The sequence below is a fragment of the Pollicipes pollicipes genome, unplaced genomic scaffold (genome assembly GCF_011947565.3).
Source record: "Pollicipes pollicipes isolate AB1234 unplaced genomic scaffold, Ppol_2.1 Scaffold_4002;HRSCAF=4701_pilon_pilon_pilon, whole genome shotgun sequence".
Taxonomy (NCBI): Eukaryota; Metazoa; Arthropoda; class Thecostraca; order Pollicipedomorpha; family Pollicipedidae; genus Pollicipes; species Pollicipes pollicipes.
Window position 1 is genome coordinate 9777478 of NW_023596420.1, and position 21213 is coordinate 9798690.

Genomic DNA, 21213 nt, shown 5'->3' on the forward strand with positions numbered 1-21213 from the left:
CCATGACACACCGTGGTCGTGGGGCCTAAGTGCACCCGTATGAAGTGATGATTAGGGACGTCACACATTGAGGTGATTCGGTCAAACCTTTATGCGGCACGCAAATGCTTGCAGCAGTCAGGTACGAAAAGTAAAGATGGAACGAGGCCGGTCGCGCCTGATGTTTAATCGAATAACAGTGACGACACATGGCCAGCTGATGCATTACGGCATTCGGTGGACCCAAAAGAGCCTTACAAACTCACGACCCGTGACGTCACATACCCAGCCGAATACCAGTGACATGTCACATTCAAAAGCCTTATGGCCTTCAGTCGGCCCGAAAGGACCCCCATCCCGATCGATGCAAAACCATTTTCAGTGACGTCACAATGTCAGCCGATGCCTCACAGCTTTTCCCCCGGACGACAATACTCGAAACCCTGCAGCTAGCGTAGCTCTTCCCTCCGTCGGCCATACAGGTACCAAAGTAAAAAATTACCGGTATGTGCATATCGAATCGAGTCACAGATCAATGAAAGTAATTTCATTAAATAGGTACACTTGGCCAGAGACGAGGCGTAGGTCAAAATCAGGGTGCTTTCAACCAGGGACGACGCAGCAATGGCATAGGGGCTGTCCCCGCCCCCCCCCCCTCCCATTGCCGGCAGACGGTTAGATGGCAGCAGTTCAAAATCAGGATTTCCTTAAACATTGAAGGCCCCTTTTGTGGATTGAAAGTATGCTGTTCTTGGTGGCAAAGCCCTTTCATGTGCCAGGAGGCCATGTTGTATGGTACCAGTGCCCTTTGTTGCAAAATTATAAGGTCCTGTTTGTTTTATTGTCAACATGTATCTACCTGGATATAATGCTTATAACAGTTTGGTAAAAGAACATATGCCTGCAATTTTCCTTTCCCTTCAACTTTCGAGACAACATTGCCCATGAGGCCCCCTGTGAGGCAGTCCCATTTTGCTTAGGAGGCCCCTTGGATATCCTTCCCCCCAAAACCAAAAATCCATGGTGCCATTCCCTCTGTCAGCATGAGCAGGCTGGACTGATTTTCCCTCACTTGTTTCTACTTTGTGTTTAGGTAATTCATTAAAAGTAGTGCATACTTTGTACCTATACATTTTGTCATAAATGGAAGCAGGTTTTGTCAGCTGATTGAATGTTACAGTTCTTATGTATATGATAATGGTGATCTTCACCTGATTCTTTGAATGCCTGTCTTCTGGTTTGAAAAGGAATTGGCCCATCCTGGCTGAAAGCAAGATTGGGTAGGTGTTTTCATCAAAATCTGTGGATTTTGGTGAAATGCTGGAAAGTATTTTACATCAGGTGGTATTAATTTAAGAAAAGATTTGACCAGTACATATATGCTTCTAACAAAATGTATTGAAAGCTGTAAAGTAACAGCTGGGAATGATTAAGTTTTTTTCAAAATCTAGCATTGACAGGGAGATATCTTGTGAGCGAGGTACGCAATTGTAACAAAACGAGTGGCCTAAAACAGGTATTTATCTATTTTAAAAACTTTGGGAAAACAGCAGCTGTGTTTGAAAAGCAAATTTGGATCTGGTGAGGCAAGGAAAGATGTTACTGGAGATCTTAGCTTCATCAGCATGCATTTTAGGACCCACTAAGGTTAGAATGCAAACAATAAACTTGATTGTTGTTGTCCACAACTGTTCACATACTCTTTGCATGTATGTAAACTTATTCAAAAGCAGTGTTTAGATCATATATATATATATATATATATATATATATATATATATATATATATATATATATATATGTAAGAAAGCTGTAGGTGTGGCTGACTGACAAGAATCACACTGAGAAGTTCGCCATCACAGAGGTCTTCCCGGACTGCGACCAGTTTCTGTGCAGCTTCCATATGCTAGCAAACATGCTGGCTTTTTCAGTTTGTTTTCATAACCTATCAAGGTTGCAAATTGGATTGACTCTCCTCATTGCCCTTGTTTGTCTAATATCATTACTTAATGGCTTGATCATCCTCCGCAGTGGTAAAAAAAGCTGAGTGTATGCTGAGTGATCCCTGCATTATGCATCAGTTGTTGAGCCAAACTAGGCTTTAAACATTTCATGTGGTATACAGCCTTGATAACTTTTTCATATAGCACTAATGGTCTGGCTCTTGCCTCTGCCCCTGATAGTCTAATGTAGTACTCCTGCAATCTGGCACCCTGGCCCCTGATGTTCTAGATCAGAAGGCCCAATGTTGTGTTATGGTGAGCCCTTTGCTGGCTTGGCAGGCTGTGTTACAAGCCAGAAAGCCCTGTACTGGATTAAGAGGCACTCTATTCAAGAGGCCCCTTTGATGCATCAGATAGCAGCAGTTCAAGGTCAGGCTTCCCAACCTGATATTACTGCCCTTGAGAGTCTGGCGAGTTACTCCTACCTCCTGGTACTCTGGCCCTTGGTGGCCAGACCTGGCACTCCTGCCCCCCATGGTCTGACCTGGTACTACTTCCTCCTGGTGGCCTTACCCAGCACCACAACTTGATGGTGTGAATTGGTACCAGTGCTCCTGGTAGCATAATACTGCTGTCCCATGGTGATCTGACATGGTACTTGTGCCACATGGTAGAAGGACTTGATACCTCTGCCCCTGATGGTCTTATCTGGTACCCCTGTGCTTAGTGGTCAGGCCTGGTATTCCTGCCACCTGATAGGGTACCCCCACTATTGATGGTCTGACCTGACACTGCTGCTGCCAGCTGGTCTGACCTGGTACCCATGCCCCCTGCTTGTTTGGCATGGTGCCTTGTGCCTGATGGTCTGACCTGGTGCTACTGATGATCAGACCATCAGTGTGTGGGGTCACCAGATCAGACTACTGGAGTTAGAATTACCAGGTCAGGCCATCAGGAGGTGGGTACCAGACCTACCCCTGATGATCTGACCTGGTACCCTGATGATTTGACCTGGTACCATGATGATTTGACCTGGTACCCCTGATGATTTGACCTCTTACCCCTGATGATCTGATCTGGTACCCCTGATGATCTGACCTGGCACCCCTGATGATCTGACCTGTGACTCCTGATGATCTGACCTGTGAATCCTGATGATCTGACCTGTGACTCCTCATGATCTGACCTGTGACTCCTCATGATCTGACCTGGGATCCCTGCTGGTCTGACCTAATATTCCTGCCTCCTTGTGGTTCTTGGTATGCCAGCTGGCAAACTAGCTGGTTGTGCTTTGTGCATAATGTCTGTGGACATTACTGGGCAGTGCACTTAGCTAACATACTTCGCTATGTTTCAGACGTATAGCATCTCAACAAAAGATAGAAGATGCCGGTGTTGAGGAAAGGTGACTGTTTTCATTCCTTTAATGAGCTAGATGCCCATATCCGTGAATTGGAGGCCGAGACGAATGTGAAGTTTTTCAAGTCGTGCTCTGTCACTCTTGGTAAATTTCTTCAGACAAATCCTGGGCACTTTATTTCAAAGTTGATCGCTGACCGTGCTGACAAGGAGGCGCTTTTGCAGCAGAAAAAGTACCGTCTCGTTAAATTTTCATGCACTCATGGTGGGCGCCAGTACGAAAGCAAAGCTGGTGATCGTCGTGTCCGAAACACGAGAACCAAAAAAGTCGGCTGTCCCGTAAGCATCCTAGTGTTTCTGGAAAAGTCATTGCGTTTGGAGATTAGGGACATCTCACTGGAGCATTCCCACTCGGTGTCGAAGGCAAGCTTTCTGCTGCAGCCAGAAAATCGTCGCCTGCCTGCGTCCTAAAGGCAGCGTCACCACAGTCGTGGGATCAGCAAAGAAATAAGGTAATCTTGCTTGTTGTGAATTGATACGACCTTTCATTGACAATTGTTAGTAAAACCACGTCTCGAACAGTAATGAGTTGGGAAATATGACCGGCTCATATGCGGTGCGTTTCCGGTCATGACTAACTTGTATCGATCAATAACACATGGTACGGCGTAATACTAGGTCATAATGTTTCTGATCAGTGCGTACCATGTCTTGATGTAAGTTTTTCTTAACGTGTTTCTTTTTTTTCTTCAGAGTACTAAACAGCAGCGGTGGATGGTGGGAGCGCTGGATTACACCGTCCACGTACCCGGCTTTAAACCCGCCATCATCATGCACCGCGTGGTCACGGTGTTCCATGAATTTGACATAGCTTCGTTCATCGGAAACGCCTTGACTTCCCGGATACCTATAGAGCTCTTAGGCTTCTTCTATTGTAGAGAACAGGCTCGATATCTATATTCGTTTGCATGTCATGATGTGAATAGCTAGTTTGCCAAGGTACATCTTCATGTACATATATGAGTATTGCAAGCCCATCCAGAGACTCTGAAAGGCTGAAAGCGTTTCCGACTATCTGTGTTGATTGTTTCCAAACTGGATAAGCTTTGTTAAATATCACCGCTCACCAAGCAATGGTTGCTTACGTCCAACCTGCTGCGTCCCTGGATGTCCTTGCACTATCTCCTCACTAGTCGAGATGAACGTTGAGCGAGCTTAGATCTGTCGTGTACCTGAACTAAGTAGCAGAAGTGAACTAAGTAGCCTCGTCAACTGTCTGATGCGTTCTTCGTCGACAGTTCCACATATGCGAGAACTGAGTGGGTAGTTATACACTTCCCCATGCGAGGAAGACGCATACAAAAGTATGTACAAGTTTGTTTTGTGCTAGTTTAACCAGTGACCGCTAGGGAGAATGTGTTTTTAAAAATACCAACATGAGAGTATTGCTTTGGCTACTCATTCAATGTGTCGGGCCGCTGTTATATAACTGCTTAGTGCGCTCAACAATTCTCAGCCATGGTTGTTATTGATGTTTTTTGACACTGGTTGTGCTCGCACGCTTTGAATAACACCAAATATCCGAGAGGGTGGTACGCATGCTGGGTTGAATAGATTGAGGAGTTCAATTTTTTCATACATTTCCGTCGCGCCGAGAAAAGCCAACATGCTAATGCCCTGTCTCGCGTGATGATCTCCGCAGCGCAGCCAGCGCCACAGTCTCAGCTACGCGATCTGATCCGCCTGGTCGAGGAGGGAATGCGAGGTGCTCAGGAGCAGGACGAGGCGTTCAGGGCACTGCGCATGGAAGCACGTCTCAACAGAGTGCAGGGTCCACACAGCCATCGGTAGCGACAGTGTGGTTTTGAACCGGACATTGATAATGGCAGCGGTCTGTTAAGCGTCGTCAAAGCAGGTATGAGGTTGGTCCCGAAAGGCCTCATTACACGTGTTTTTAGCCTCAAGCATGACGAGTTCGGACATTTCGGTGCTGGAAGAACCTGCCAGCTGCTGAAGCATGCTGGATATATTTGGTGGGAAATAGATCACGATGTCAGGAACTACTGTAGGAGCTGTTTGGTGCGTGCACATTCAAACAATACGCAACGTCGTTTCACCGCGCGGTTGGAAATGACGACGCAGGCCACAGCGCCTTGGCAGCACGTCGGTGTTGACCTGATAGGGCCGCTCGGACGGGGAACCACAGGACGGGGTGATCGGTACGTTCTAGGCGCACTGGAGCTTCTGACCAAGACTGTCGAGTTGGCCGCCATTCCAGACAAATCGGCTGAAGCCGTCGCCAGCTCGCTGATCGAGAGTGTCGTGTACCGTCACGGTCTCCCGGAATCCATACTGACAGATCGTGATCTGGAATTTAACAAGCATCATCTGGCGGTGTTGGCCCAATCGGTGGGCATACACAAAACAAGGGTTAGTGCATTGCATCCACAGTCGAATGGGGCCGTGGAAAGGGCAAACCAGACAATCGGTGCCCTGATCCGTCGCAATGTGCAGGAGTCCGGATTCGAATGGGACAAGTGTCTGGGTGTTGTCAGATTCCAGTACATGTCAGCTCCGCACAACGCCACTGGTGGGTCTCCCTTTTCCTCCAGTTTGGTCGCCACCCACGCACTCCTGGGATAGCTCGAACGGAGGAAAGTTCTTCAAGCCGTTTCGGCACAGAGCAGTCTTGGGCCAGAAACCTGGTGAAAACGTTGGTGAGAGCTCACGAGGAGGTAGTCAGACGGGAGCACAAGACAAAACAGGAAAGATTGGATACTAGTAGAAAGACGGCAAATATGGTCCCTTATCGTTGGGATCGGTTGTTTATGAAGCTTCCACAAAAGCCAGGAATGCCAGAAAAAGTTCAACCCCGTTCGGATGGCCCCTTTGTAGTGATCAGCTGCCGGCAAGGGAACACACACCGCATCAAAAGATAGGACAACTTCAGGCATCGTGTCATACGTCATTTCGATCAGTTGAAACCTGTGAGAAGAAGGCAGCCGCATCTGACGAGCCAGGATGACAGGGACCAGGGGACAAAGGCAGATGAGAATGTGACAAATGACGCGGACAGATGGCCAGCGTTGACGTGGAACCAAGAGATGTGGGACTCAGAAAATGACTGAGTCTGAAAATGCCGAGCCTGAAAATGCCGAGAGACATGTTGAAGAAACAGGTGATGGTTGATCGCTCCACTGAAGCGCGAGCAATCCCCCACCGCCGCCGCAGTGAGAAGCGAGGCCGTCCTCTTGAGCGATGCGGCACGGCGAATGGACCGTGAAGTCTGCACGGTGGGGGTGGGGGGGGGGGGGGGGGGGAGGTGGATACCGATGGACTCGTAAGCTGGAGAGCGGATAGTGCGGTGTATTGCAGTACTAGTGCGCGCGCCTGTGCGGCTGGCCGGCCGCCGCGGCCAGCGGTCACCGGGATACTGATACTGATACCTATCTACTGATACCTATCTACTGATACCTATCTACTGATACCGGCGAGAGCGCGCATATATCACAAGGCAAATGTGCAACAGAGAGCGTAGTCCCACAAAATCGTTGTCACCATGAAATTGACCCAGACTATTTTGCAAACGAAACTAGACATTCAAAGTGCAGATCGGACAGGGCTTCTCCATGTTTCTGTCCATTGTGTTAGTTCAATCAGCTTCTGATGATACAAATCGTTTGTTGTTACTTTTGAACAATAGTCTATGCCTGATTAACTTGTTAATCGTTATTGGTGCACTTTTCAACAACCTGGCTGCGACAAAAACGCTAAGGCCCCATATGCAAGTTCTGCTGTTCTGGTGTCTCGCCTCCGGCTCACCGGTACACACGGTACGTTCAAAGCCACTTCTGTATTTCACACTCGTCACAGGCACTCCACACGGTCCATCGCGCCGGCGGCTCTCCGAGTCTTCTCCTTTGTTACTCCCCTCTCCTGGCCCCCGCAGCCGCGTCCCTCGCACGAGGCGCCTGGGGCAGGAGGAGGGGGGGGGGGGGGGGGGGTTAACGCGAGCGGCTCGAAGCGGCGCTCACCACACTACGCAAACTTTCGCAGCAGCAGGTACCCTCTGACACCTTGCACGCACACATTCCCCGCAAGTACGCTTAAACGCTGTTTTCGCCAAGAATCACTGAAAAAGCGTAAATAAAGCGCCAGATTTAAGCCATTGTCAAACCTTCCCAGTGATATCACCTGTTTTTATATTCTCACACAGCCATTAAAACACTCTTGGGTCCTGAGAAATTACAAGACTAGCCGCGCCCGTCATCTCTCCGAATAGTCTCCAGATTTGTGCAACTTTTTCGTTAGACGTGTTACTTTCTGGCTCTACAATACAAAATAGAGCAGCTGAGTCAGCTGAGTCACGGCATGAATCACGTATCGTCGTCTACTGCGTTGTTGGATGGTGACTTGCCGATTCAGGTCGCTTCGTGTCGGTGGTGCTCTCGGGAACAATCGGGTTGGTGCGCTGCTGACGGCTGGTCGCCATGACTCAGGAAGGGTGGGTATATAATCTGGTCACCGCTGTGCGAGCCCTCACTCCTCTCATTCACGTTGCGACGGCTGGAGTGTCCGTGTGTGCTGCAGGAGATTTCAAGCTGAAAAAAGGTCTGCTTTCATTTTCCTGGGATAAGTAGGCCATCTTGTAAATAGATCCGTAGTCTGGTTGGCCTGAATTTGGATCGCCACATGATCAGCACAATGTAGTTGTCTCAAATTCAGGATGTCTACCTAGTGTCACAGCTTACACTGTTTACAAAAAAAGTTGTGGTTATACTTTGTGCAGGCTACATGCACACATTTTTAGAGACAAATTGAAAATACTATACATACACATGCATGTGTGCACATGCATATATGGTAGAATGGAGGGTTTGCCATTTATCATTACATGTGCATTTCTGGTAATTTCAATTTGTCTTTGTGTGATAAAGACCATAAAGGTTTGCACTGAATGTGTATTGTCATTATGTGATGTTAATTTTTGTCATTATAGTTGTCATTTTGTTATCTAAGACATAGATTTGGGATGACATTATGTAATGACAAGTCTCTTGTTTTTCTCAGGTTTCCCACAATGGATGGTAAGAACATCTCAGTAAAGGCCTATCTGGCACTGGAAGATGGCAACCAGGAGATCCGCCGGTTTGGCCTGGACAGCTCAGCTGCCACCAGCTTCTCCTATCTGCAAGGCAAGCTGCAAGTGGTGTTTCCGAGCCTACTGCGCCAGCAGTTCAACATCCGCTGGGAAGATGCTGATGGTGACGCCATCACAATCAGTTCTGACGAGGAGCTGCTGGTGGCGCTGGTCAGCTGCCTGCAGGTGGCAGGCCAGCAGACACTGCGCCTGCACGTGGTACCCACCGGCCGGAGCCGGCATGCTGCTGCTGCCGCCACCGCCGCTGCTGCTGCTGACACTGACGCAGCCGACGGCCCCATCCACCGCGGCGTGTGCTGCGACGGCTGCGAGCAGACCATCTGCGGCCACCGTTACAAGTGCATGAGCTGCGACGACTATGACTTGTGCGCTGGCTGCGAGGCGCGTGGCATGCACAAGGAGCACCTGATGCTGCGCATCCCCAGCCCAGAGCAGGTGTGGCAGCCGGTGTTCCGACACGGACGGCGCAGCGGCCGCCGCGCCGGCCACTGCACCGCCTGGGGCGGCGGCAGATGCGGCTGGCCGGCCGGCATGAGCTGCCCGGGCGGTCGCAGGGCCGGGCGCGCCCCCGAGGAGCGCGCTGCGGTGCCTCCGTCTGCGGCGGCGCCGCCCCCATCCGGAGAGGCGCCCGCGTCCGGCGCTGAACAGCAGCAGCAGCAGCAACAGAAGCAGCCCAGCAACTTCTTCGAGGCAATCCACTCGGCCATGTCGGCACTAGGGGGCTTCGGGCCTGAGGCGGACCCCGCCGGCGCCGCCGCGGCCGGCCGCTGGACGGAGAAGAGCCTGGAGGAGCTCGGCCAGACCATCGCGGCCGTGCTCGACCCGTTCGGCATCGACGTCGACGTCGGGGTGGAGTCGCGCCAGAAGCGGCGTGAAGCGGCGGCTGGCGGCGCCGATGCCGCCCCGCAACCGCCGCCGCCGCAGCAGCAGGCGCCGCGCGCCGAAACCGCGGCGAGCGATCCGGCTCCTGTCTCCCGGCCGGCGGCGGCCAGCGTCGGCGGAGCCGAGCAGATGGAGACGGAGCCGGCTGCGGCGGCCACCCGCACTGGCGAGACGCCTACCGCTCCGGTCGACATCACCCAGTTCATCGTTGACAGTGATCCGCACGACGACTGGACGGTGGTGAGCGGCAGCAGCACGCCGTCTGAGGCGAGTGGATCCCGCGTCCGCGTTTACCCGGACCTAGCGCAGGCCGCAGCCGACACGGCGCGGATCGCCGCTCCCACTGTGACTCCGGCCCCGGCCCCGGCCCCGGCCCCGGCCCCGGCCCCGGCCCCGGCCCCGGCCCCGGCCCCGGCCCCGGCCCCGGCCCCGGCTCCGGCTCCGGCTCCGGCTCCGGCTCCGGCTCCGGCTCCGGCTCCGGCTCCGGCTCCGGCTCCGGCCCCGGCCGCCGTCGTCTCGCACGCCCCATCCGCGCCGGTCGCGTCCGACTCAGCTGGCCCGCTGGACCCGCGCATCCAGCGCGCGCTTGACATCATGTCCGCCATGGGCTTCTCCAACGACGGCGGGTGGCTGACGCAGCTGCTGCAGGCCAAGCAGGGCGATATCGGCGCCGTGCTGGACGTGCTGCAACCTGTTCGCCCCCGCCCCGGCCAGTAGAGTCCCGTCGACCGCCACTCGAGGCCTCCGCCCCACGAGAGGTGTGCATCGCTTTAGATGTCGGTCAAGTTGTACCGCTGCCGTGTTACTGGCTGCCACAGAGTTTGTGGTATGTCAAGCTTGATGTCTATGTAACAGACTGCTGATGCGAGGCGTGGTCTCCAGGTTATAGCAGGTGGACAGGTTAGCACACTACGTGACCATTTTTTTTCTCAATGTATCGCCGCAGGAAGTTACGTCGTTTATTCCCTGACATAGACTCTTACGGATCGGGCTGCACGCCGGTGGTAGGCTGTTAATTGATATGCCAAGTTTATCCAAAGACTTGCAACGAACGAGGGAGATGACTACGCGATTCGATGTTCCCCGTTGTGTTAATCGCTGAGTGGATCACAATAAATAAAAGCCTTCAGCACATTATGTTGTCGAACAGAACCGCAAAAATCGGCGTAAAGAGGCCTGAGTAGAAAATGACGGGTGCCTGGCTGCAATTCGACGCCAGTCAATCCTCAACACGGAGAACTTCTGTGTCATGTTTGAGGAACGTGACCAACTTCACCTCACAGCCAAGAGTACGGAGCCGGACCTGAAGCTGAAGCAGGATGGTCGGCGTGACCTTTTGAAGGGGTAACGGTGTAGGTGTAGTTGGAGGTGTAGGTGGGGGGCGGGGGGTATCATGAGTGGAATGCTGTCTACGACACCGGAGCCGGACGACCGATGGTGTGGTCGGGAGGCACCTGACACGGGTACTGGGGTAATCCGGCAACCGGTTCAAGCCGCACGTTTGGGGATGAGGCGCTTCGCTGCCATGTCGAGCTCACACTGCCCTCCGAAGATCCGTTTCAAGAGTAACATGGTCAGATGGTCAGTGCCGAGCGGGCATCAGGCTTGTGTGTCACACAAGCAGAACTCGCGAAATGCCGACAGGTGCTATACTGTCGCTCTAGTATAGGTGGCGCTAGAGTGCATGCGGGAGGTGGGTACTCTGGACCGGGGCTTGGCAACGTGAGTTCGCTATCTGAAACGTTCGTAAGCAAATATTTGTGGGATGCTTGGGCCAGCCAGAACTGCACAAGAAAGGCTGGTCTAAAAATGTGCTACAGAGAGCAGTGCGCGAAAACAATCCATCCTTTACAAAACGCTGCGAATTAGCCGCCGACTTATACCTCAGGTCTTAGTTCATAACGCTGTGTCGTTCAAATTGTAGTGTGTAACTCGGCCGGCTGGTCCAGCCTAGCCCAGCTGTCACGCCGGGCTGGACTTGACTGGGAAAAACCAACATCTTTGCAAACACTGCTTGCGGGCTCATGCAACTTTCAACAACATGAATATTGTTGTATAGCATGCATTCCGCATAAACTGTGCGGCATTGAAATGCAAGTGATTTGGTCGTGCGTTTTTGCTGCAACATTGCAATACCACGCACACACTAGCGCGTGCGCGTGCACACACGTTCGCACGCGCGCACGCACGCACGCAAGCACGCCCGCACGCAAATTAAGTCTGGTGCTGCCAAGTAACGCAAGGTGGTCCATTTCCTCCCAGGATGATGAATAACGGCCACTATACAAATGGATGGTTAGGACAGGTCATCGAATTTCAGCCCTCTGGCTTGAGTTATCTGGGGATCTAGCAGGGGAAAAAAATACTCGAATCTCTACCCCGTCCCGAATGACAAAAGGGTTAAATTACTATGTGCTGATTAGGTGTGCTTAACTCAACCCTTGTTTTTTGCGAATAGACTGGATCAGTACAAGTTCATAAGACCATAATTCCTTTTTGCATTGATGCTGTCATTAATTCTCTCCTTCCCTGCAGCGTTTTGCCAATATTCGACACAGATCAAATACTGAACAAGACACGGCGTACGCAACGTACGAGACATGGTGCAAAATTTGCCAGTTCTCTTTCCTGAAATGTGGGTGAATAAACTGGGGTCTAGACGAATTATGCAGATAAATTTTAAGGCTTCGCTCCCACTACCCTTGGGTTATGATATCAGACAGAGCCATTATGAGATAATCAAAGAGTTTATTCAGTCTAGCCGTGGTAAGGATCGGCCACCTACGAGCATCGTCGTTATCAACATGGAAACTTTTCGGAAATGCACTGTTCTACCACAAGTACCAGAGCAAGAAGCATTACCCACACCACACGCAAGATGCTATACGCACACCAAAAGCTTATGCTGTAGGGATATCCGCACATTTCGTAGCATATAATACCAAACGCTCTTGTTAAGTCTTTTCCCATCATGAGTGTATCAAGATATCATAAAAAACGACCATGAGGAGACAGTACAAAGTTTATTCAGTCAAGCTGCAGAAAGGGGCCACCACCTACAACTATCGCCGTCATTAACACGCACTCGGTTTTTCCGGAATGGTTTCCGAGCGTCGCGGCGTAGCTGCGTCAAATTTTGCATAGCTATAGACCATGGAATAGCGGATTGTCTGGAATAAAAAATTATATATACCTTGTGCGGTCACTGACCTATGGCAGGCCAAAGTCAGGCCATGGTTTCAGCGAATACAATTTTTAGGGAATCGTTCAACCTGATCCAACGACGGAGTGTTAGACAAAAGCACACATCTCTGAGACACTTTCTTAGGCAACACAACAACTGAATGAACAAATGGCATTGACCTAAGGTCAGTTATGAAGGTCAGACCAAGATAAAAACCGACCTCTTTTATTACTCCAGGGCTTGCCGTACGGGGTAGTTGCTGGTGCTCATTTCGAATTGTATGATAACAGGAGCCGCATTATACACCTTCCATGGATTTCTTAAAGGTCAGAATAGGTCACTGACCTAGAATGACCTAAATAAACATTTATTTTTTAGGAGCATACTGCCTAGCGTAATCTTTGTCGCATATCCAAAAGCAAACCTCAAGTGGTCTTGTATGATTTTGGTCGCCACGACCTTCAAAAGTTCAAACGAGTTCACTAACCTTAGATGAGCATGTGACCTTTTGCTTAGAAAAGTTATCTAGGTTCCAGCGGGCCTTTGGAGACCAACCTGGAATTTGACCTTGTTTGACCTTATCAGACCCGAAGGCCATCACCCAGGAATCTCAAACTTTTGATTTAAGTGAGCCCACGTACAGGTCAACACACCCCGTGAGTTTGGTGTTTCTAGCTTCCCTGGTTTCTGAGATCTCAGGGGGCTCAAATTGACTCCCCACCCGAGCGAAGGGTATCTAACCGGCCATCTGGGCGCGTGTTAACATCGAAACTTTGCGTAAATATCCAGTTCTACCACGAATGCCATTTATTACCAAAGGCTACTCTGAGTGGTTCCATAGCTTCAACAGCAATAGCTGCAGTCAACACAATGTCTAGAAATTACAATCGCATTTTTATTCAAATAATTGTTCGTGAAGAAATTAGCTAAACTTATCGGCCCGCGGTCAAAAATGTTCTCCGAGACCAAAAAGCACTGATGCCAAATGTTATACCACACACAGAAGCCAATGCAAAAAGGATATCCCGGCAGCTGTTCACCATGGATTTCGACGCAATAACATCTTTCCAAGTTGGCAATGTCCATGAATAGGCATGATTACAAATTGTGTTCCAGCTTTTGGCATTTCGCCTTGACTCGGCAGCAAAAAGCACACATCGACCAAACAGCATTCGGTTAATTGCATGCATGAAAACATTGAGCCAAATACATATCGGTTATTTGTCTGAATATCTTCTCAGGCACGCATGCGATTCGGTGCCAAACCTGAAATGTGCGCAAATTAGGGACAAACAGAAACGAAGTCTATCACTGTCGTCAGGTTTATCAAAACAGCCAGTGAGTGACGCTGCGGAAACGCACTTGTATCGTCTTTGTGCATGTACTGTTCATCTTTTCACATTAACAAATTTAGTACAGTGAGCAATATCATATTACAATGGTTCCACTCCTGCAATACTAGCTTTTGTGCTCTTCAGCTTTACCCAAGCCTTGGCTTTACCTAAGCCTTGGCTTTACCCAATAATGCTAGCCAGGGATGCAGATTCCTATTCAGTTGCGGGGCTCTTCAGCTCTCCCCCAACTTGGGTTTTAGCGCCCCCAGCTTTGGGAGAATAGAGTCAAATTTGAAGATAACTTGTTTGCTGGCAAATTTTTGTGAAAGGCTTCAGAGTTTTTCATGGATCAGCCCCCCACTCATTTTGAGAAACTACGTCCCTGATTGAGCCATATAATAGGCTAAGCATTTTAAAGAGTCATGCAGCATGATGAGCCCAGCACTAGTGAGTCCAGTACTAGAGTAGAGTACAGCGGAGTACGGAACAACTGTTGGCATATGAAACTCAAAATAACTGTTGGTAAGACAACTTTTGAGATCCTTTCAGCACGATCCCTTTGACCATAACGAGAAGTCTCGCTTTCGTGAAGCCTGATTTGGTCACCGTATCAGCGATGGATTAAACGGATATTGTTCGTTGCAATGGCTGACAATCCGGTGTCGCGAGCAGTTGGCCTGTTAGGGAGTCGGCCGGTGTCGCGAGCAGTTGGCCTATTAGGGGGTCGGCCGGCGTCGCGAGCAGTCGGCCTGTTAGGGAGTCGGTCGGTGTCGCGAGCAGTTGGCCTGTTAGGGAGTCGGCCGGCGTCGCGAGCAGTCGGCCTGTTAGGGAGTCGGCCGGTGTCGCGAGCAGTCGGCCTGTTGGGGAATCGGTGACGGAGGTGTCTGACTATCGGATCGGATAGTAGCTTGCTTGACGCAGTATGACTGAAAATCGACGCATCTTAAAATAAGTGCAGGTTGTATGCTCCAGATGTAAATAATAGAGCCAAACGGACACTTTTGAACTTTGAAATGATGCACCATAGTACATGAATGTACCATAATATGCACACCCGTGCCTGCTGTGGCTTGACTTCTGCCTCCGCTGCAAAACACCGGCGCTCTGCCGGACGTAACGTCACCACAGGGCCAGTCCCCAACCGGTGACACCACAGGGCCAGCACCCGACCGGTGGCACCCCAGGGCCAGCACCCGACCGATAACACCCCAGGGCCAGCACCCGACCGGTGACACCCCAGGGCCAGCACCCGACCGGTGACACCCCAGGGCCAGCACCCGACCGGTGACACCCCAGGGCCAGCACCCGACCGGTGACACCACAGGGCCAGTCCCCGACCGGTGACACATGGCTGATGTGCCTCCCCCCCCCCCCCCCCACCCGCGCCTGACCGGCGCCTGGTCAGCTAGACCCTGCCGCTCCAGCGACTGCCGCGACTGAGTAAGGGACGGCATACGACCTGGTCGCATCCGCAGACAGCGTATGAATGACATCCGATAAGAAACGCATCGCTGTGACGGGAGTGCTCGTTGGTCGTAGCATGAAATCCAACCTAAGAATGACTTTCGGAGTAACACTTACAGCGCATTTTGATAAACCTGACGACAAGTGATGGACTTTCTACCTGTATATCCAGTTTTCATTCGTTTCAGGTATGGTACCCAACTAGGGCGCCTCCTTATAATGCTGTGGTTAAAGGGAATGTTCTGGAGAGTGTTCCGCATTTATACGGGGTTTTGATCTGAGACAGCCATATTGAAGATAATTCGGTGCAGTTTACAGCTCTCTCTTTAAGATTCAGACTTCTCTAGTTTCTGAGCTACGCGCCCGCGAAAACGTGAAGACTTTTCGGGATACCATTTCAAGGTCACTCAGGCATCCATAACAACATAAAACGCTTTTCAGATCCAGCCATTTTATTATCCATGCTGTGATCAAGGCCAACAAAAATATATTTATCGAGTCGTTCACATCTTCCGTTCGTGAGCACCGTCTCCGCATATAACGGCCGTCAACTGGCTCTTAATCAATGTTGTACAAGGTACGATGATGTAACCAAACAATGACATATTGAGGAGCATATTTACTAAACAAAGAACCAGTGTTGTCGAGAACATCTTTTTCACTTAAAAGTTTGCCAGTCGTTATGAGTGAGCTTATCTCATCATGTCTGATGCTTGCATCAATATCGTCAGATGCCGAAGATTCCCTTTGGCTCTCTTTGCCAGCTCCATCACAAGTCACACCAGGTTGTAAATGTTGGGAGACATGTTATGCCCATTTAATTGATAGGCCCACGCTTTCTTTTTTTCTTTGTCTTTCTATGTCTTTTTTCTATGTCTTCTTTCTATGTCAGCTTGGACGTCAACTTTGCAAAGTTTCGGAATTAATGTCTTCATTCATATTTAGATTAAGAGCAAACATGCAGGCAGTGGGTTATCGTATCACTGTTCCCTTTGAAAGCTATATGACCTTTTGCCTGTACCTAGCAAGAGCTACATTCTGACACGGTCAGGTCATGTCAGGTCACGATAGGTCACGCGATGTTGGCGCTGAGTCCTTCACCTTTTGGCTTGTCGTTGTCAATGTTCGATCTCAGGTGGGTTGTTTCGGCTCCGCAGTTTTATATCGTGCCCTGAATCTGGCCACATTCGCTTGCATGGATCTCAGCTGGAACGGCATTGATAGCGAATACGGTACAAGGTGGTTGAAATATTTTTAGTGTTGTGTCACATATCTGACAACAAAATAGCAGCGCGCGCGTTGACTGGCTAAAGAAATATGTGTCTGTTTGCGGATCAATGTACATGTTGGCAATCGCCGATGGCAGAGGTGGTCCCATAACCATTCCCTTGGCTTGCTAGCGGAGCTCTTCATTCATCTGGAAGGCGGGTGATGCGACACAGAACATGACATGACTGTTTATATGGACAGATGCATTTACATGTCATGAACTGGACTGTTTACGCACTGGACTGTTCCAGCAAAGGACGCAACCACCGAAGCTTGCTGGCTCGCACACCTCGACACGGATGCTGTCCCATACCTCCGCAGCTCAGAGCTACTGGAGGCTCTCGGCAGTCCCTCCAGCAACCACCGAGGCTTGCTGGTTCGCACACCTCGACACGAATGTTGTCCCATACCTCCACAGCTCAGAGCTACTGGAGGCTCTCGGCAGTCCCTCCAGCAACCACCGAGGCTTGCTGGCTCGCACACCTCGACACGGATGCTGTCCCATGCCGCCGCAGCTCAGAGCTACTGGAGGCTCTCGGCAGTCCCTCCAGCAACCACCGAGGCTTGCTGGCTCGCACACCTCGACACGGATGCTGTCCCATGCCGCCGTAGCTCAGAGCTACTGGAGGCTCTCGGCGGCCCCTCCAGCATTGCGAGCAGATACCGCATCAGGCAACCATGGGCACCGCTTTCCTGCTGCAGGCGCACATGCATACAGAATGGAACACTGCTGCCACGCGACGCGCGACTAATAACACATCAAATCTTTGTCATTTCACTTCAGCCAGAGCAGTAAAACGTGCTCATATATACAGAAAGCCTGAACTATGCGCATACCACGGTTATCAGCTTTTTGACTGCGGCGCCGCTGAACATGATTGCGGCTTCCTCAGTCCGTCCAACGGCACTACAGGCGGAGAACAACACCAGTCGAGTCTTCCTTCTATATCCCGTTAAAATTTGCAAGAATTTACAATGTCACCAGTGCGGGCATGATATCACTCAATAACAAAACATGCCAACTTTTTAGTTAGGCGCTTTTCAACAGCATGGCCATTCCAGGGCCACTCCAGGGCCATATCTACGTTTTGCATTCAGGTCAGAAGTTTGAATATCGGACCGTCGAAACTCCAGGCAACGAGCCCGCCGAGCGTCGCAGACAGGAGCTGGCATTATGCCAACGGCTTTTGTCATTTTTGTCTTCAAACTACTATGTCAGGTTAAAAGTTGGCTATAGCCAGAGTTAATTTGTTCGCTTCCTTCAGCTGAAGCCAAGAGTTTGCGTCACAGGCATTGATGAGCCGAACATCGTCTTCATGCTCGAAAATTTTGCCGTCCCTGATATGAGATAGAACGCCGTCAGTAAAAGATGCAAACAATACCAGCCTCCCCCCCCCCCCCGCAATGGCCCCGGGACCATGTCGTGAGTCATCCGACAGCACACCGTCACGCGCTGCTCACGTCCGCTGAGCCGGTCCCGCAGTCGGTGGGGATCGGCGCCATTCCACCCGGACTGCTTCAGGCTCAGGAAGTCGACTGAGCTCGCCACTATCAAAAGCTGTGGAGATGTCAACAGGATGCGGCGTAGACCGACCGCTGTCCCGCCGACCGCCAACATCGAAGGACAGGCAGGGCGACAAGGACACTTGGCTGCTAGGTGGCCGTCGTAGCACCATATCAGACAGAAGATGCGGCCACGGGTATCTGAGTTTCGCCGCACATAATGTCACTCGCTCCGTTCTGCGCTGCTTAAACCGAATCCCACCACCACACTTGGCCAATCTAGAGCCACGTTTGGAGGCGGAAAATGACTTTTAAACTGGAGCCTTACAAACGGGCCGCTGTGTAGCCGGGCCGAGTGATATAAGTACAGCAATGAACAACATAGATACACGCTAGGAGTGGTAATACAGTGTCAACAAGCTCACAGCAGGAGACATCAGAGCGTGATCAAAAATAAATGTCTAAGTAACGCTAAAGGACATTAATCTGCAGCACTGTCCAGGTCCCATGGAGAGCTCCACGTACGGGTCTGAGGAGCAGCTTGGGCGTCTGACTCATCACCGGCCTTCACTGGATCGTGACCACGACGGCGGGTACAGACGCTACGTCAACTTTTGGTTGGCGGAGTGCATAATGGATCCGGGGGGGGGGGGAAGGGACAACGACCACAACCCCCCTAAAGATGCGGAAAATTGGCCACGAAATCGGCATGATTTTGGCTTTAATGGTATATCCAAGAATATTTGACGGGGGCAAAGCTATTTGAGAACGCTCATCGCAGCGAAAGACAGCAAGATCAAAACATGTTGTGAAAGCCGGTATGAACTTTGAAGTTTGACTCACACAAGTCAACTAAGTCACAAGTCAACCCTTTTGTAATCTGCCCCCGGCGGGGAGTCACGTGCCGAACGTCCGCACCACTGGCGCCTCCACCCGGACACGGCGGCGGCGCCCCCGACAGCCCGCAAGTTCCGCGCACTTCTGCCTCCTGGGACGAGCGTCAGGGGGCGCCGGGAGATCGGCCTGTCCGCAGCGGGGCACCCGGAGACGGTCTCAGCTTCTGGAGGCAGGAGAAAGGTCCCCTGGATGGTAGGACTGGTAACGTCAGTCGACTGGGGCCGGCCCGCTAGAGCTGTGACGTCAGTCGAGGGGCCGGCCCGCTGGAGCTGTGACGTCAGTCGAGGGGCCGGCCCGCTGGAGCTGTGACGTCAGTCGAGGGGCCGGCCCGCTGGAGCTGTGACGTCAGTCGAGGGGCCGGCCCGCTAGAGACCGCCGCCTTCTACCGCCCGGCGGCCGCCTTCTTCACGTGCCGGGCAATAGCGTCGTGTCGCCAACGCTCTGCATAGGAGGCTCGGACGCGATGGCTTAGTACATGAGGCATACCGCTAGATAGCAGTCTCAGCGGTAGCGCTGCCCGACGCCGCGGCCGGGCATCCCGCGAGCGTCCGCGCTGGTGGGAGCGGCGTTATGCCGAGCGCGGTGGACGAGCCATGAGCCAGCGAAGCGAGCGAACACTTGGTCCGTATGAGGTGCTGACCCTGTGCGCCGCGGCACACGCCGCGGTCCCGCCCTGGTCCGGCTTGCCGGGGAGGTTCTGGTCAGGAGCTGACCGGCACCGACTACCGATCGTCGCAACCAGCCAAGACCTTGCAGCGGGAGTGCTGGAAGAGGCGTAACTGACACTGCAATTTGATCGACAGAAAGAGTGGCGCAACAGCAACTGACTTATCAACCTTCCTAGTTGTGTTTGCGTACATAACGCGAAGGCGTCTGGGTGCTTCCATGGCCACAGCCATCGCACACACCCCATAACTGATTGCCAAACCTCTTGCACCATTAGGGGCATCAATGTTTTCGGTGCACATAAACCACCTTTCGAAAATGCTCTCCCGCGTTACTCTCATTGAGGTCACACGATTTTGTGATTAGGTCACGGGACACATGCGCACCTGCAATCTTGTGTTATAGCAACAGGTTTGAAGGACATGCCTTCTTCGCAATTCATCAACATTCCCAAAAAAGCATTTGTCGTAAACACTCACGTACATACAAACTCACGTAAACATACACTGAACTATGATGCGACCGCCCTCAGGACCAAGAGGCCGCAGCGGCGGTCAGCTGCGCGTGGCTATCTTGACACTTATCAATCCATCCCGACAGTGCATCTTCCAGAGAAGCAACGAACATGTCGGTGAAACAACAAAACGCAATTTCAGATCATCATACATGTGTGACAGTCACTGCCACTGCTGGGCTTCACTGCTCAGAACATGATCATATCGCCATCACAAAACACTCGCCATTCTCCATGGACCGCTGATTATTCCGCTTGCTTCTGTAAGCTGTTACTCGTTCGGTTTGAAAGGATTGTTCGACATGCACTCGAAATGCTTCATAAGAGGAGCTTTCTTCTTTCTTCATCGCATGCGTATATATCTTTTAGCTGGCAACATCACGATATTTTCAGCACATGGGAAGTTCGGATCACCAAATAGCACAGCGCTCGCGCCGAGCCTGATTCGAGAGGATCTAACATATTGGTTTACAGTAGCTGATGTCTTGCGCCAAAAGGCACGCACGGGCTCGCAGTTTAAAACACAGTGCACTAATATATCATCGATGGACGTGAATTACACTGATGTCAGCCTTGGGGCGGTTCTGGACCACTTCCTGGCGTTGAACACGGTCCCTGACACAATCATGTGCTTCTTGGGCCACCCTAGTGGCGCTGTACATTTCGGAATGCTTGCTTTTCGATTTTCTTCAGTCTTCATGGCTGACTTTATCGGAAAGGTTGCCCGTTTGCTTGAATTGGGCACGGAACGGGCTGGATTGTTAGGCGTTTGTATCATTGGTGACCTGTGGCATCATCGGCAACTTCATAAGTCGTGACTTCCGATAGGTCGCCTCTGGCCGAACTGTGGGTCGAGGGCAGAGAGTGCCAACTCAGGAGTCTAGGCCAGACCTCTGAACTGCGTCGACCGCGTGCAATGGCACCAGGTCTGCTAGATCCAACCCAGCCCGAGGACCCGAGGTCGGACGCAGTTCATGTTTACCCGTCCATTAACGCGACGAGGGAGCAGGGGCGCAGACAACGAGGTCCAGTCCAACCAGTCCCCTCTCCTCGCCAGT

At 51.4% G+C, this 21213-nt stretch overlaps 1 protein-coding gene and 1 long non-coding RNA gene across 2 annotated transcripts; both read left to right on the forward strand.

Annotated features, from left to right (window-relative positions):
• Positions 1 to 3134: 3134 nt before the first annotated feature.
• Positions 3135 to 4811, forward strand: LOC119093359 (uncharacterized). The gene is made up of 2 exons (XR_005093633.1): positions 3135 to 3793; positions 4035 to 4811. It is a non-coding gene; the product is annotated as an uncharacterized LOC119093359 (long non-coding RNA).
• A 2869-nt stretch (positions 4812 to 7680) lies between these two features.
• LOC119093524 (sequestosome-1) lies at positions 7681 to 18115 on the forward strand. The gene is made up of 5 exons (XM_037216482.1): positions 7681 to 7785; positions 8352 to 8997; positions 9067 to 9313; positions 9878 to 10005; positions 18059 to 18115. The coding sequence occupies exons 1-5, from the start codon at positions 7772 to 7774 to the stop codon at positions 18113 to 18115; spliced, it is 1092 nt and encodes a 363-aa protein (XP_037072377.1). The 5' UTR covers positions 7681 to 7771.
• The last annotated feature ends 3098 nt before the right edge of the window (positions 18116 to 21213 follow it).

What these genes read in the sequence shown, in the direction of transcription:
- LOC119093524 (XM_037216482.1), top strand. An exon ending in GCTGCCCGGGCGGTCGCAGG is followed by an intron (nt 8,998 to 9,066) that starts GCCGGGCGCGCC and finishes CCATCCGGAGAG; the next exon opens with GCGCCCGCGTCCGGCGCTGA. An exon ending in GGAGTCGCGCCAGAAGCGGC is followed by an intron (nt 9,314 to 9,877) that starts GTGAAGCGGCGG and finishes CGTCCGACTCAG; the next exon opens with CTGGCCCGCTGGACCCGCGC.